This window comes from Pyxicephalus adspersus, chromosome 3, assembly GCF_032062135.1.
Source record: "Pyxicephalus adspersus chromosome 3, UCB_Pads_2.0, whole genome shotgun sequence".
NCBI lineage: Eukaryota > Metazoa > Chordata > Amphibia > Anura > Pyxicephalidae > Pyxicephalus > Pyxicephalus adspersus.
The window spans coordinates 33,280,174-33,298,523 of record NC_092860.1 but is presented as its reverse complement, the minus strand read 5'-3'; the positions used below and the strand labels follow the sequence as shown (position 1 = coordinate 33,298,523).

Below are 18,350 nucleotides of genomic sequence, written 5' to 3'. Positions count from 1 at the left end.
TGGTAAGTATTGGGCCTTTGGGTCAGCATGACAGCAAGGCAACCAGCATTTTCCAAAGAAGAGTTCAGCTATTGCAGACATTGATTGCCCACTCATTACTTGGAGCTTTGTATAGTGGTGTACTTATTACAATAGAAACATAGGATCCTTTATACTTTTATCTACATTGCAAAAACAACAAAAGAGTATAGCAGCCTTCCTAAAAACGTTTTAACAATTATTGAACCCTTGAAAATATTAACAATACCCGCTGCTCAAAGTACATTAGCATAGTTGTCTGCTGAAAAGATGCTTAGAAAGAATTACAGAAAAAAGATCATTGGTGTCAGTTAAAATGACCTGAGAGGCACAAATTGTTCATTGCTCATAACAACCTCTAGAAGACTCATGGTAGAGAAACACGGCAGTATTCAGGCATAAATACTGAATGAAAAATAGATTTCAGGTTTACAAACTCTTTAACTAAACTGGAAAAAAAAATAATATTAAAAGACACTTTTTATTTGGTCATATAATATAAAGTTTAAAATAGAAATGTTTTCTGTGGGTCTGTGCATAGCATATATTGTGCACTATTTACAAGCAGCAAATTCCAGTCTATTCAGAATCCATAAGACCATTGTAAAGGCCTTTACTGTAAGATCTGATAATGATCAACTTTCCATTTAAGGTATTAAATAATAATGATTCTGAGCACAAAAAGAATTGTCTGTTATAAAACTCAATTTTTTGCTTCATGATTTTGGCCTTAAAATCCAATTTTCTACCACATAGATCACTACATGAAAGTATTTCTGTGGTGATCTATCCCTCTCTGGGATCTGTCTGTCTTTTTTAACTAACAGCTATCTTCAGATATCCTGCCTACAGCGACAGATTTTTAAAGCCAAAAATGTTCACACTGATATGACAGCTAAATATGATCAGACATTTTACTCTGATAATCATTATTTGCATTTTACCAGCAAATCAAGCCTGAATGAAATCAATTACAAAATTTCCAGCATGTTAATTATGTTAATCTGGGATTTATATAATCCAAACACATACAGATTTTGCATCCTTCTTTCAAAATTTTTTGGTGCAGCCACCTATTGTGAGGAAATGATACCCTACAATACAATATCCATATGGCTTGTTATACAAAGAATATCAGTACAAATACCTGAGCTGCTTACTGAGCTAGTAGGTTAGTAGGCTATGTCACCTATATGTGTATTAAGACTTTCTTTAATTTTTTTCAGCTGTGTACAAATAGACATATTCTCCCCTTTTCAGTAAGGCTGTACAAATAGCTTTTACCACATGCAAGGTACATTATCTTTTAGTAGCCATTTTTCTGGAAAATTACTTATAAGGTGATTTTTGACTGGTTGCTTTCCTACATCACTTTTTAGATCAGAGGGTGGCAAAGCTTTTGGCTCAGGGGCCACAATGAGTTTTAAAATATGACAGACGGGTCGGGCCAGTATCAGATGAATGGAGAGTGTTTGTATTAACTGATATAAATTATGTGTAAAAGCCATAACCTACAAGTAAAATAAAATTTATATTCAATTTCAGTGGGAACAGTGTTGCTGGGTTTTTTGCCAGTGGAAATTTTTGTACCAATATTTGATGGGCCGGATTAAAGAGCCCAATGAGTTGTATATTGGCCGTAGTTTGCCCAGGCCTGTTTTACATTACAGGTAGTCCCCGAGTTGAGGACATCCGACATACAGATGACTTCTGGATACGAACGGGGCTTCCCTGCTCACTCCTGTGCAGGACAGAAGCTTGATAGAGAGAAGAGGGTGGTTTGCATGACTTGCAGAAGAAATATTTTGCTAAATATAGCTAAGGTTGTGGGTGATCTAAAGGGCTGAGCTCTTCTGCAACATCTTGTTACTCTTTAATGACCAAGACAAACTCTGCAGTTGTTTCTTTTTGCATATCAAAGCACAGCTTGCTCCAGAAGTTAATAAATGTCTAGGCTCCGTAAAGATTTTTTTTTCTTTGTTTGTGATTAACTCACAGTGAGGATTTTATAGAGTAACTGATATCATGTAGCCTAATAATATGTTGAGACAAACATCTGTCCTAATTGCATTTTATAAAATAATGTACCTGTTTCGACTTACATACAAATTCATCTTAAGGACAAACCTACAGTCCCTATCTTGTATGTAACCTGGGGACTACCTGTATATCCTAACTTTGCACTGCCTTTATTAAAAAAAGAAAAAAATATTTTAATTTTAGATAAATAATGCTAAGTGGTCATATGGGCATATTCTAAAAGCAGGTGAGTCTAGGCACATTTATAGGTTTTACTGCATTGGCACTTTATTTGCTCTGCTCGACTGCATCCACTGCATCTGTGGTGGCTGAAGAATACAAATAAGGGATTTGCAGAGCAACCTATGTACACCTAACATAGAACTGCATATTTATGTTACTGATAACTCTGCTTAAATTGGAACAGGACTTTATCTGGTGCAAGCATGGGTGAGGAATCAATTTTCATGAAAATGCAAACATAATAATCACCTGATTAGCAACTCATCACTCATTTGGTTTAAATATATTTGATAATTTGAACTAGTAAATCAGCATTATGAAGTATAGCTAGATAATTTAGACAATTCTTAGAGTACTGACCAACAAAATGGAATTTTGCTTGCTGATCTCTTAGTATCACATTGAGGTGCATTAGTTATTAGTAGAACTAACAGTATAGTACAATTCCTGGGATTTTAGAGACCTCTAGTGGACAGTCTGCAAACTTTTACATACAGTTTTAGCCATAGGTAAATAATAAATGACTGCTCCAAACATGCTTGGAATTTTAAAAGAAATGAATCGAATGTGAGTCAGTGGGCCTGATCATTTAAAGGTCCTCAAAGGCTGGAGAGGGTACACTTTAATCAGTGAAGCTAGGTGATCCAGCAAACCTGGAATTAATCTGGAACAGGGTTCAAAACATTTGCATAGCAAACATAGCAAAAAGCAAATGACTTAAGAAATTAATTCCAGATTTACGGAATCACCCAGGTTCACTGATGAAAGTGTATCCTCTCCAGCCTTAGAGAGCTTTATTAAATCAGGCCCAGTATGTTAAAAAGAAAATCATCAACCAGCGCAGAATAGAACCATCTATTGCAAACCCCTTATAAAGTCAAATAGATAAACATCATACATTATAGGTATGGTTATTTAGAAATTAGCTAATAATATCTACAACTAACATACAATATAATGATTCCTGAATATATGAAAAGGACGTGTTCTAGAGTATGTTGTCAGTTAAAATGTAAATGAATGTGTTTTACCTCTCTCACTTTTTCTATTCCCAGGGTAAAGATGTATGATATAACAATCCACTCCTGTGATGAAGGCCAGCGATCCATTTTTACTAATACAATATAATTGAAGAGCATAAGATAACCCATGTAAGCCATCTGTATAAAGAGAAATAAAATAATATTTTAAAAATGTCTTCCCATCAAAACACATAGCAGTGAACTATTGTGCATGGGTTCATTTATATATATTTTTTTTTAGTAGAGGAAGGGTGACACAGTGGAAAACAGTCCTTTTGATGAAAATCTGGGCATTACCTTATATTGGCCTAAAAATTTGAAGCATTATTTTAATAGGGTGGACCCAGCTGTAGGTGTGGAACTGCTGCCCCTTGACATAGGCTACCATGCCTAATGGCAATAATGGCCTTGCTGTAACCAATTTTAAGCCTCACCTTAGCGCAAACAAAGTCCTCATTCTCTGGGGTATTAAAATTAAGTCATATCTGCCTGACATGTGACAGCACAGGGTACAACTACTCAGCTTTGGCAGTTTCATATGTAGGTTGGAAAGGAATGATTGTACAATAGCCGATGCAAATAAGGAATTTAGGATAACCATTGGCTATCCAATGACTCTGGCAAGGCTTTAAAGAGGAATAGAAGTAAAGGCAAGCAGTCTATTTTGCCTAAAGCTTTTAGTTTAGGTCATTGTGTGAGAATAAATCTGTAATAAAAAAAATCTTGCTGTAACACATAATCACATAGGACTGATTTAATCAACAGGGCTTTTCACTGCATGTTTCCACTGTATAATATATAAGAATAGTGAAAAATCACTGTGGTGCCTGTTCCATCAAAAAACCTCATTGCAGAGCCCTGAGAAAAACATTTGATCTTCTGTACAACATAATACAACTCACAATAACTCTAATACATATGCATTATTTCATGCCACTGAGGAGCTAAGTCACCTGCTGGTCTATATTTGCTGAAGACTTCAGAAAAAAAATCTCTACTGATTAATGCATATAGCAATGTTTTTCTTTTTTGGAGTCTCCATAATATAACACAAAAAATACAACAGAACGAGTTAGTTCACTCGAATTGGACAAAGAAAGACTAGGGGCCAAGAGACCTTATAGACAAAAAGGTAATAAACATTTCTTTTCACTGTATGAAAGCCATGTTGCCTATGTTGCCCATGTGTTTTTGAAAATAAGGGAAAGCAAAGCTGAAATATGTTGAAAATGTGGTAATCATGGGATAAAAAATGTACTGCACATGATAATAAAAAATGTAAATCCACAACAACAGATGGTCTTTAGTAGGCTAGGATTCCCCCATGTATAGTATATACCCATATGATGTATTGAAATAACAATAATAATAATAATGTAAGCAGGTGTTACTGAAACTTACTGTATAAAACCAGAATTTAACTATAGGTGCATTATAAAATTCATAAATCTTTCTTCCCAGGGGTATAAGCCGGTGTCTTGGCTGGTCATCATCATCCTTCTTCCGGGATGAATCTCCATTACCTCTTGCCAACATTGCCTGTAAAATAGTAGATATTCTTGATTTGCTACTCAGATGGTTCAGTATCAAAACTTTCTGTAGGAGAAATGTTCCTGTTTTTTCCAGGTAAAGTTGAATTAAAGGTCCAGAGAGCCACTGTAGAGTTTTTTAATGGGTACCGTGTTTCTACAATTCTTCATGAATTACATACTTTTTATGTTTGGTAAATAAGTGCTACACAAATAGAAATCTTTGCCTCTTAGTGAGGAATTTGCTCAGAAAATAATTTCATCCTTGGAAGCTTGTAACACTTCCTAAAAACTATCCAGAAGTGCAAGAGTTAGTAAAAATCAGCCCACCTAACATACAGCAGAAGCTGGTGGTTGTTCAAAGCCCACAGTGGGAACAATGACAATACAGTGACAATGTACATTTCAGAAACATTCATTGCACATATCTTTTAAGGACTTTTAAGACAATTGCAATCATAATTCAAATCTACAGCAAATATGCTGTTTAGGAAACCAGAACCATTTATATTAAAAACGAATAATTAGAGCAAAGGATATCAATGAGTACACAAGCTAAACTAAGAAAGGTAAATGGGAATACAGACAGAAAAAAAGATACATACAGAAACATACAGACAAACATATAGACAAATATGGGGATAGAAAAGCTGAAAAAGAGGGTTCACATTCTCTATATACTTTTCTTTAGCTTCAACATGTGAAGTATTATGAAGATTTACTGTCTTTTGCCCCTCTGTGGTTCAACATTGCCTTTCTATTGACCAATAGAGGAGGTGAAGCTATTTTATACGTTGAAAATGTATATGTATATGTATACTGCTATAACATATATAAATTTAAAATTTATAAAAGTAAATTTAAGCAAGAAGGTTTTTCCAAGCTGTTAGTATCTTTAGGGGTCTGTTAGTATCTTTAGGGGTTAGTATATTTAGGGGTCTATTATAAGACATTAACTCTGGCATTCACCAAACATTCTCTGGTCACTGCCACAAAACAACACAAGCACCTAGAAGATTTTCCACCTGAGAATGTTGGCTAAATGTCAGATTCACCACCTTTAAAATAAAATAAACCCTAAAGAGTTGAGATCTTTAGATCTAAGAAACAGCTTAGATATGGATTGTAGCTTGCTAGGGATAAATATTTAGTTTAATGTCAATGTTCTGGACACAGGTGTACTTTAAAATCTAACGCAATCTAATTTTTTTGAGTTTTGGAGTGGGAAATAGTTGTAGTTTCTGTTAACATTTCATTTTGTAAACTTTTTCTTATGTCTTGGTATCGTAGCACCCATGGTGGTGGTCACTAGCAAAGGTAGGTATAAACATTTTATTTTTTATTTTTTTAATTACTATTATTATTATCATTATTACTAATAATTATTTATATTATTAATATTGTACATTTGATCATTGTAGATCATTAGATATAGAATAATAATCCTTCCGTGTACTGTTCAAAAATACATAATTCATTATTATACATGGATTTTAAATAGAGTTTGGCTGTAATTTCTTTTCCTCGGTATCATACTGTCTAATATTGGTGTCATGCTATTTGTAGCACATGGTGCCCTGTGTTATCTGTAAGTAGCAATTGTAAAGAATTCTGTTGGTACACATGGATAAGTAGGAATTTTGACTTCTAAGTGATAACTGCGTGCATAACTAGGAGCACATTTAATTTGTCACTTATTGTGAAAAGCTTTAAGTCATAAAATAGATATAAAGTTTTGCTGGATGTACTGAACGTTCTATTTAAGCAGTCTATCATATTGTTGAGTTGATTTTTTTTTATCTTTGCACAACATTTCCTGTCTGTTTTGGTTTGTTGTGTTGGTTTTGATCAATGTAGAATAATACTAATCATGACTTTATAATTGACTAATTCACAGTAAACATTAAATCCATTGTTTTGTCTTACTTTGTTCTAAACTGGAAATTCTGACAAGTATTATTCTGAAGAAATGAGCTTTGTGTCTTGCTGAAAAGAGTCCATGCATTTCATTAATTTTAATTACTGCCTGACACATTGTTAATATAACAGAATTTAAATTTCAAATCAGCTGGAGACTACTTTCAAAGCATTGTCCTTATTTCCACCTAATTTGTGACTTGAAATAAAGATGATATTTCCAGAGCCTGCTGAAAAATGCAGGATCAAGAGACAAGCCATGCAAATTGCTATGACACTTTATGATGGCTTGAATGTAGAAATCGCTTGGGGTTAGTGTAAAGTCAATGGAAGTACAAAGGCAGCAAGCATAGAGATCATGTACCAACTCCAACAGCAGTGGATTTAGGTTAAAAAAAGTGTGCACTGTTTTCTCTTACTGTAGTTCACATTGTCCATAGAACACCTACAATGAAAAGCTAAAGGAGTTAATTACTTTAAACAAAAAGGTTTTTAAGTGTTTAATTCATATAATGTTTCTGTTGCCTAGAGTAATCCATAAAATTCTCATATTCTGTACGGAGACTTGGAATTTTCCCCTGCTTTTTAGCACAGAGAAATGTGCAAGGGATGTAAGAAATAACAGATCTGTTAGCTATAGAAGCAGAATCTCATTTTAATTAAAATTACATGCTATCAATCTTTTCAGGTAAATATCAGGGCTCGAAAAAAATTATGCCAATATATCTAAAACAGACTGTACTACAGACTTATTTATAGCATGTCCTTAATGTAAACTAAAGTGGCTTTTGGTCCCCATGAAAATGGTAGTGTTAAAGAAGTTACAAATGATTGACTTGATCTGAGGCAAACAACTTTAATTAAGGACTACATCTTCCTTTATGCTGGCAGTAGGAAAGGTACAGTGTGATGGTAGAAAACCTGAGAAGTATGCTGAACAAACGTTTGGTAAAATAGCCCCAACTGATCCAATATGGGCATTGATTTTATATATTCAAAAACTTGTATAGGCTTTACAATCCTAGTGCATTCTATTTTAAATTATATGCTAGCAAACCTAGAATCATACTGATTCCATCATCCCAATACATTTTAACATTTTAACACCTTCATATGGTGAAGGATTTGAAAAGCAGATAGAATAAGGAATGTGAAAATAATGGGTTATCTAAACCAGAACACTAAATGTGGGAATTGAGGAAGTGATAAAAGCAAATAAAGAATCTGTCCATCCTGCTCACCCTCTGGACATGACCGTAAGTACTTACAGCATCTAATTTTGTCTTGAAGTCCACCATTCTTTCTTGAATTGTTTCCTCAGGTGGGCGACTCCACACCCTCACCACTCCCTGTATGAAAAAGTTTTGTTTTAAACCGCCCATCCCTTTAAGTGAAGTTCTTATTGTCCTTTTATCTATCTGTAGGTAGTTGCCTTCAGAAAGATCAAAGCTTCATTTGTCTAGTGCAAAAATCTGCCAATGAAGCAATATAATAGCTCAAAGAAGCTACAGTTCATTAAAGAAAAAAGCCATAAATATTGACTAAGACTGGTTTCCGGAAAAAGCTATATGATTAAAAATCATTGTGCAACTTTGTTATAAGGGTTACGTACACAGTGCAATAATTGTCGTTGGAAACGAACGATTAACAATCGATCGTTCAATAATCATTAACAAGAAAAGTGCACAACGACAGGTCAACGACGCCGATGAATGAGGAATGATGCTGGAAATGACTGACTGTCCTGGCGGATCCATTTGGGCGGTAATCGTTCACTATCTATTGTGTGTACGGTCGATCAGTGATTGTGGATGGTTTTGTGGTACACTTTCTCCGGTGCACTTCTTGCATCATTCAAATGATAGTATCTAGTGTGTGTACATTACTGGTGGATTATATTTGAATGATCGTATCGTTACAGCATGTGCAGAATCATGCACTATACGATCGTTCAAAATAACCGTGAATAATTATTAAATTGTCGTTAGTCGCTCGTTTTCTAACGACAAATATTGCACGTGTGGACCTAGCCTAAGGTAAGTTAAGTAAATAAAATATGTAACATCTAAATAATTGTAGAAAATATTGAAAATATTAGTTGTAAGTCAATAACAATGCATGAAAGGGAATGAATTCAAGACACAGACACCAGAGGATCCATTGTTAGAAGCATATATGACAGTTCATTTTACGTGAACCAAAACAGGGTATTAGTAAAGTTAACAGTGTTTAAGGAGAGAGGTGAGGGACTGAGCAGGATGGCTGAATACGGATGGAATGTTACACAAAGGTAGGATGACTGAACATGACACACAATTGCAGTATTTGGCTCATTATTAATAGCACTATATTACATTTCTAGGGAGAATAAATTCCGTATAGTGATAAGCATTACATGTCTCAGCCATACCGTTAGCTCCATTTCATCATCTTCTTTCTCTTTTACAGTCTTGTCTGGTTCTTCTACTTCCTTTTCTTGTAGTTCCAATTCATTTGCTTGGGACATGTATGGCATCTCATCTTTGTTTTTAAACTCTAAGCTAAGAATTGAAGGAGGAAGAAGAATTCCTAGAATCACCTAAAAAGGCAATAATAAGACATGGTCAGATGCTACAGTACATGCATCTATAAATGTAGAGTTTACATCGGGCAGATGTGCATTGTTAGTGGTCTGGTATATTCCCTTTCTAAGTAGATAATGCTGATATTTGAGCACATTTTTTTAATTACAGGTTTTACCCGTTCTTTGCCCATGACATATTCCAGCCAAGTTATTGAAAGGGTTGAAAAGAATTATTAAAAATTATTAATTTATTTTAAATTTTACCTGCCATTTCTGCACTTTAATAAAAAAGAAAAAATGTAAACAACAGATTAACTACTTGATCCACTAGGAATCTTATCAAAAAAATGGAAGTCAAAGTTAAAAAGTTTAACAAATTTAAAAAAAAACATGCCTGTACATAAAAGTATGCACACAAATGTGCATAAAACTTGATTTCATAAAACATGTTGCGCCTTGCCACGCACACCAGAGTGGGATAAATAATTACAAGGCCATGGCTCTCTTTTAGCTCTAAACTGTTGAATCAGAAAGCCCTTTTAACATGATCAATGAACACAATGAACTTTAGTTTCTCATGGTTTCACAGGTGCAATTTTGAGAATCAATATGCTTGGTATCTATTGTTCAACTCTAATATTTAACAAAAAAAATGTTGGTTATATTGTGTTTTTATGCACTGAATTTAATTTAGGTATTTGGTTATTGAAAATGTGTTTTAATAAACAGTAGTGTAACATTGTGTGACATAAAACTATCCACATTTTATGGCTTAAAATGTGCACAGTGACACGTGTGCATAAAAAAGGGAAGAAAAAAAATATCTGGCAGCTAAAAGGTTAAGAGATTGGAATACAGCTTTATGGATTAGGCTTTCAGGAATCTCATTATTTAAATCCTGTTTTATAGTGCACCCTTCTATTGGCAAAACTACTTTCATGCTGGAAGGGTTTCAAAAGACCAATGCAGAGAACAAAAATGATGGTTTTGGGTAAATTTAAATTGATTAAAAAAACTTTTAATACGTTTTTTTAAATATATTTTTTAATTGATAGGGGAATAATGGTCACTTCACTTTTCTTTCAGCTGCATATCTGTAAGCTCTGTAGTGGTTGGGTGTAGCCTATAGAAGGGAGTTTATATCTCTCCTTGCTGGCAAGATATAGTGAAACTAAAGGGTTAATATGCAATCTTTCAAATGCACCTGTCCAAAATTGGAAAATATATTTACTTAAGTATTTTTTACTATATTTGTGATCCTTTATTTAATATTATATTTAGCACCATAACAAATGAGATTCCAGATGACATTTCTAGGGTACAGAAAATAAAACTGTTTGCATTGTATACATTACATTTTTTTCTTGTTCCAGTGTATGGAAATATTTTGAATTGCTATCAATATCTAAATGTTCGCTACATTTAAATAACCTCTATAGCATTTACATTTATTTCAGGAGTAACTAATTTTTTAAACATTTAAAAATAGCTAATTAGCTAATTTAACTTTTTTTTACTTTGTGTCACTCCTGTTGAGTAGAAAAAAAATAACAAAAAAGGTATTTTAACTTCCCAAAGTAACTTTTTGGGAATACACATTTTGTCAAATAATAAAATATTTATTACATACACTGTTGGTATACTTAATGATTTTTAAAATGATAAAAAAGTAGTGTTTTGCTACCTAATTATGGACTGGCCCTATGATACATCACAAGGCTGATGTACTTTATAATTTGTTGAAGTAATTAAAATGTCTTAATGGAAATAATATGAACACCTTGTGAAATAAATGGCTTTACTATTTAGTCACCTTACTTGACACCAACCTTTAAACCAGAATTTTTACGCATTCGCAGTCTACCCATCCACATATCTGTCAGAAGCATTTGGCTGCATGTGTGAGCAATGAAGTCCCGGTGCTTGGCTGCTACAGCAAGCTGCAGGCATGTGGCATTGCTCCAGTTTTTCAGCTCGTAGGTCAATAGTTTCATTGCCAGCTGCTCATCCTGCTTGTATGACTGGTCCAATAACTCAACAGCCAGCTGCCCAAACTCTCTGAAACATAAAAAAATAATTATATATCATATTTTACAAAGGACGTTCTTTTATTCTGTAGAGCTACATGTGCTGCTGTGGAGCATAATGAAAGCATGTTAACGAGACATTCTATTTAATGCCCTGCAGCCTTATGTAAAGGATGAAAAAGGAAAACTAAACTCCAGGCAGATAAAGGCACGTGCTTAAAAATACATTTTATGTTGTATTAATGATTCCACAGCCACATAAAGTATATCTTCAAGCAAAACTTTTTTTGTATCTAGAGTGGAGGAGGATTAGATTTTCTGTCTTGTCTTGTCTGAAGTTCCTATCAGCTCCTTTGTCCCATCTGGGGAGATAAAACCCTGTAATTCTCCAAAACGTTTCCAAATCGAAAACTTTTTACTAAAACAAAAGGTAAGGGAAAACCTCTATAAGGACAAATGTTTATATGATAACTCTTTGAGTTACCCTTATTTTGGAGAGATTTACTCTAATATCCACATGGATGCCTTGGACAGGAAGTTAAGGAAACACAGACAGCAAAAACCTGTACTGAGCTTTACCTTTCTAATACTACATTTGAAAGGAAATCACAACCTATAAACACAAATTAACATAATATTGATGCTTCCCTATTGTAGTAGTGATATCTCTTTTCAGAAAATAATCTTTATTTCAGGAAGCTTTCAACATTTGCAACATGGTCACTGTAATGTGGCTGGACAGCTACCTGCACCAACTGCCCCTTATACATTTTTATAATGCCTTTCCTAATATTGTCAATGTTGCAGCCATTTGCCATCACTCCTGGTCATTGTTCCACTGTATTGCTAACAAGCACAGCCTAGATGAGAGGGGTAAATCTGCTTTAAATGAAGGAGCAGTGCAACATTGTTGCCACACCATCATAGCTCTATCAGTTAGATCACTGGTAACATTACCCTGTATTTAACAGACTTTAAAGTAGGACCTAAAGAAAACTTAAAGTCCAGATGCACTTATTGATATGCTGCATGTGCTGCAGTGCACATATTTTGGAAGGCCATATTTTCTACTTGCCTGCATGGAGTTCGTTCATTTCATTTTAAAGCATAATAAAAGAAAAAAAAGCATTAAAAAAGAAAATTTGTAATTGTTTATAACTGCAAAATGTGCTTGCTCTATACAAACATATGTTTAAAGCGGAACTAATTCAGCAACTACTCAGCTATCCCCATTCCTTTGCAGGGCACCGCCATCTTCCTTCTTCTTCACGTCGGGTATCTTGATTGGCCATGCTAGGATGAAATAACTCCCAAATAGGCGTTGGGTGTTCATTCATAATGCCCACATTGATAGGTTTCCCTGGCAAGAAGCTCAGCAAAGTTTGACAGCTGGGCAGCAATTAGGCAGGTATAAGCAATTACTCCAATCACCACCTGCCTGAAATGTAAAAGTTCAAAGTGCGGCTTTGGTTCCACTTAAAGCAACTGGTGAGGCAGAGTGTTTAGCTATTCAATAGTTTCACTTAATTAAAAATAAATAAGGGAACATTTCCATCTAATTTGTCAGTAAAAAGATGTATTACTGTAATTGACAAGAAAAGTTTTTTTATTTAGAAAACAATCTGCTTTAACATAAAACCTTTAGTATGGCAATAAAAAATGATTAGCACAAAAACCTGAGCAGCTGAGATAGTTATAATTTATACAGGTAATTCATATTCTCACAGATTAAAAAATGGACAGCAGTGAGTTGTAAAATAATCATTATATTTAATATGTAATAAATGAGTTATAATTGATTACCTTTTATAATAATTTAATTTTGAGAGATGAATTGGAGACATTTTGTAAGTAAACAATAGTCAAAGAGCAAAAATCCTTAAAAGAGCTGTCCATTCAAGCGGAAAGGCGGTCATTAAATGTGGTATCCTATGTACACACTGTACAAACTTAAGATTTTTGTTTAAGGCCATGGCTTGCTATCAGTTCATTTTAAGTGTAGCCCATTGGACAGCTTTATGTCTTCAGTCCCAGTCTTATTACATTTAGGCTGCATATCAGTCTCAAATGCTGGCTCAAAGCCAATGTGGATGTGAAGAACTTACAGCTGGCCAGCTGTGTGGCTGCACTGGCTCACTACTAAGCAGATAAATCTGGGGAAATTACAAGGCATCCTTACAGACAAGCTATGTACCATGTGTACAATATGAGAAACAAGTATAAAATGTTCTTCAACAAATTAATGGTTATAAACAAGTTTGTCACTTGCATGAAAAAAATCAATTGCAAACTTTATCATGAGTTTTTATGAGATTACTATATTATATACGCCTCTGTGTTCAGTTTTTCTGTTTCAGGAAATGAAAAATTCTATAAATTACTACTAAATAATACAAACCTGGAGTTGTGGTTGAGTTCCTGTGAAATGTCATCAACCATGTCATTTTCTGATGCTTCATGTGACATTGCCTTGCAGAGCTTGCAAGCCACTAGAGCTTTAGCCATTGCCTCCTCTCCATGTTGCCAGAAAAACAAAGCCATCTTCTGTCTTTTCATTAGTACTGCCCATACCATAAGTTCATGAAAGGGGAAAGGGAAATGATTGATTTCAGGATCATCCAAATCTATGTCCACCTCTTCCTCCTTCTTCTTGGTAGTGTTTCTTCCTCTCCTCATTGGGATATCATCCTATTACAAACATCACATTTTGATATATAATTTATAATATATATTAAACAATGAAATGCATAACTAAATAACAAAATAGTTGAGATAGGGTTAATTTAGAGCAGATAAAAGAGGGAGATAGGAAATTGAAAAAAAAAATGAAAAAGGGACAGAGAGTGGTTTCGAAGGCAACATTTTCTGCTATTGCTAATAAAAGACAGAGAAGGGTTAATAAAATAAAAAAAAGGTTGGCACCATTAGTCATGGCATCGTTTTCTGTTTTTGCTAATTAGGGACAGAGAAGAGTTAAAATAAAAATAAAAAGGAGGGCAGACAACCCTTGCCATTTTCTGCTACTGCTAATTGGGGACATTGTGGAGTTTTAAAAAATAAGTAAAAAAAAAAAAAAGGAGGGCAGACAACCGTTGCCAAAGGCCCATTTTCTGCTACTGCTAATTGGGTAAATTGTGGAGTTTTCAAAAATAAGTAAAAAATAAAAAAAGGCAGATAGTGCCTGCCAAGGCATCATTTTGTGCTACTGCTAATTGGAGAAATTGAGGAGTTAGATTAAAACACAAATAAACAAATAACTAAAAAGGGACAGAAAGTGGTTGCCAAAGAACCATTTTATGCTACTGCTAATTAGTGACAGAGGAGAAAAAAGTAAAAAGGGCAGACAAAAAGTAGTCATGGCAATTATGTCCAGTTATTTACTGGGATTTTTTTTCATTGTAGTGTAAAAAAAACAAAACTTTTTTCTTAGCACAATCAAGAGTAAACAGACGAATTGATGTATTCAGACTGGCCCCATGCTGAACAAGGTTCCTAAAATTATGGCTTTTGTGCCATCATATTGAGTACTTTTGCTTTGAGATAAATTTAACCTACATTACCTTATGAAACCAACTTTGTTGGTCCCCAATTACATATGTTTAAGTTAAACTAAGATCAAATGCTTGAATGCAATTTTTTTACTTGGTTTTTGCTGTTTTCAACCTCTTGATTAGTATATATATATATATAACACATCATTTTGTTAAAAAACAATGAAATTAGAATTACACGAAAACTAAGGAGTTAAGTATGAAATGGAAAAAATTTGAAATAGCACAGACAGTTATATGTCAGCAATATTTTGTATTCATGTTGTGGAACAGCAAACAAATGGAGCATACAAACAAGAGTAATTAGTTGATCACTCATTGTCTAATATTTATAATGGGTAAACTATTTGTGAGATATCCATGTTAGATGTCCATTACAAAATAAGTGAATCAACATTTACTCACAATTTATTGAACTTCCCATTCTAATGTATGCATTTTCTAAATCTAATATTTGAGATGTTTAATGAGAACAAATATATATATATAATATTTATATATATGTTTATTATTATTGCTGATTATTGTTGCTTTCCTAATGGATTTATTATTGATGATATTTCAATGAGACATCATTATCAATATTTAAATTACCTGAATATAAATCAATAAAATTCTTCCTGTTTAAATACAGTAGATATTACATGCCCCAAGATCCAGATGCTCAGAACAAAAGTGTCACAAAAAATGTATAAAAAGAATACAACCCTTCTTTTAGTGATCTTATGACAAGCAGCATCAGTACTGTGGACACCGCATATTGTTCTTCAGTTTTTTAGTGTGTTAGTTGCAAATGACTGGTAAAATATGGTTTAGTAATGTAATAATATGGTATCACTTGAAAAGACAATTTGCAAATGGACAAAAATTATGTTTTGTTCATAAAGGCCATAATGTCATGTACACTTAATGTATAATAAGTAATGCAATTCTTGTTTTTCCTGATTTATGTTGGAATCAGTTACATGAAAATCTGTTTTGGGGAAAGCATGCTGCTATTGTATATATTGTATTCAAATATTTAGGTTTATAAGACTGTGCAAAAGAAGAGTGGTAATATAATAAAAAAGTTTTAAATGTTATTTTGACATGTCAGAGATAGTCGTGATCTTATCAGACTCAAGTCAAAATACATTTCCAATCAGCGCTGCGTAATATGTTGGCACACTTGTCTCCGACCTGTCTTCTAAAAGTGCTTTTGGGAACCTGCTTTGGAAACAGTACTTTTGGGAAAAGTGCTGTTGCTAAACACGCTTCTAAGAAAAAGGCACCTGTTTACTCTGGTTGTAAGTGGGAATTTATTGACTCAAACAAATTGTACTATTTTAAATGTCATTATTGGTTTAAAATAGAATTGACAATGGATGTAGGTCCCACATGAGACCATCCATTACTGGCTTTTCTACTCACACAAATCCAAAATGGATAGATCCAAAATTCACCAAACTATGATTAGCAGGATAAAGGGCACCAGCACCACTTCTAAGTACACCACCATGGATGGTAACAGACAGAAAGTGGTGCATTATGCATATTTTCACAAGGTAGCAAGAGGAAGATTCCCCTCAGCCAAGCTTTTATCATTTTGGACTGGATGGCTTATTCATCGTCTCACTCACAAAAAGGGAGATGAAGACAGTGAATGTGATACATTACCCTGAAACCAGGGTACCTCAGGATGTTGCGATAGAACTATCCATCCTCACAATATGTATAGACTAAAAGGACAAAAGAAATGCATGACAGGAATATTTTTAAATTCTTAAAAACTTAACAGTCATGCTCATCTCATCTTTAATACTGGAAATTTAAAATTACTTGGAAACTCTACTTACCTCCATTCCCAATAACTTCAGTGCTTTTGGCTGTTTGGGAAATAATAATAAAATAATTTTGCAAATGTGCATAGAATATTAGCATCCAGTGTAACATGACAGTAGAGATAGTTTGCTAAAATTTTATTTAACAGTTTTGTGAAAAAGAAAGAACAACCTTTTTAAATTCTGAGGTTTAACACATACATATACAAGACATAATAAAGGAAATTAAAAATCATCCTGTCTTTAGCAGGTCCTTAAAGTATTTAAAAATAACCTACGTTGTAAACACACAAAAGAATCCATTGTGTCATAATTTACCAAAAAAAAGCCAGATTGGAGAAGCCATTTGCAAAAAAAACAAGTATTCCCCACAGTTTAATACCTTGTAGAACCATCTTTAGAAGTAATACCTTGAAGTAATCAGGCATTCATTTACTACAACATTTTGTTTGGGTTAAGGTCTGGACTTTGACTGAGTCATTGCAACACCTTTTTCAGCCATTCTATTGTGGATTTGCTGGTGTGCTTGGGATCATTGTTCTGTTGCACAGATGGCCTTGCACTTGATTCTAGAATACTTTGGTACACAGAGGAGTTCATAGTCAATTCAAAAACTACAAGATGCACACCTCCTGTGGTTGCAAAACAAGCCCAAGTCATCTCCCCTCCATCATCGTGGGTATGAGGTGTTTGTGCTGATGTATTTGGCTTTCACCAAATGTGGCACTGTGCATTATGGCAAAACATTGCTACTTTGACCTTGTCTTTCTAAAGAATTCCTGTGATTTGTTCAGATCCAATTTTGGAACCATGCTGCCATGAGAGAAAGTATGTGAATGAATGAATTGTAGAATGTTTGGAAATTACCTTGTAACCTTTTTGAGATTGATAGGATGCAACATTCGCTTCTCCAAGATCATTGCTTTTTTACCTCGTTATTGTGTTAACACACACTTAATGTGCCAGACCATCAAACTGCCAAAGTTACAGATTTAAAAAAAGGTAAGAACACTTGCTGATGAACAGTTAATCAAGTGCGTTTGATTAAAGGCACCAGGTTGCTACTTACCCTCTTAATTCAAATGAAAAGTGTGTACTTTTTTTCCCATGCTGCTTCTGCACTTTGACTTCACATACAATTTGAAGACTAAACCATAATAGAAATTAGATTACAAGGTTTGCTTCAAGTTTTGATTTAATGGAAAACTTGTCAACATGAGAAAGTAAAAAACATTCAATCACATTTGGAGCATAAATTCTGTAACTAAAGAGTGTTGGCATAAAATATGTGAAATGGACTACAGCTTCATAAGAAGTCAAATATTATAATACAAAATGATTTATTATGCTCATTAAAAAACATAAAAGGTAATGAGCACATGTTAATATGGTATGGGAGCTGGGGATACTGAATTATTGCTGAAAAAAGTGGCAACAGCTAACGATTTATATTGCCTGCTGATTTCTTCACTCTTTTGCTTCCCAAAGGTAAAATAATTATTTTGACTAGATTAATACCAATGCATTTTCACTGTTTTTATTTCATCTGGCGCTAATACTTTTTATGTCAGTAACACTGTAAACCTGTTTAGACAATATGAAGACTATAGCTTTTGTAGTACTGTTTCATAAAAGATATTG

At 33.9% G+C, this 18,350-nt stretch overlaps 1 protein-coding gene across 2 annotated transcripts in view; it reads right to left on the bottom strand.

Moving 5' to 3' along the window:
- Positions 1-18,350, bottom strand: part of TRPM3 (transient receptor potential cation channel subfamily M member 3) — a 217,943-nt gene that overhangs the window by 42,310 nt on the left and 157,283 nt on the right. The window contains exons 14-20 of one of the 2 annotated variants that reach the window (XM_072404162.1): positions 16,725-16,754; positions 13,737-14,026; positions 11,141-11,369; positions 9,159-9,326; positions 8,017-8,097; positions 4,704-4,841; positions 3,312-3,440 (exon numbers count right to left, since the gene is read on the bottom strand). In XM_072404162.1, the coding sequence (XP_072260263.1) occupies positions 3,312-3,440; positions 4,704-4,841; positions 8,017-8,097; positions 9,159-9,326; positions 11,141-11,369; positions 13,737-14,026; positions 16,725-16,754 (1,065 nt within the window). The remainder of the gene's footprint in view (positions 1-3,311; positions 3,441-4,703; positions 4,842-8,016; positions 8,098-9,158; positions 9,327-11,140; positions 11,370-13,736; positions 14,027-16,724; positions 16,755-18,350) is intronic. The other variant, XM_072404163.1, reaches the window with a different exon arrangement.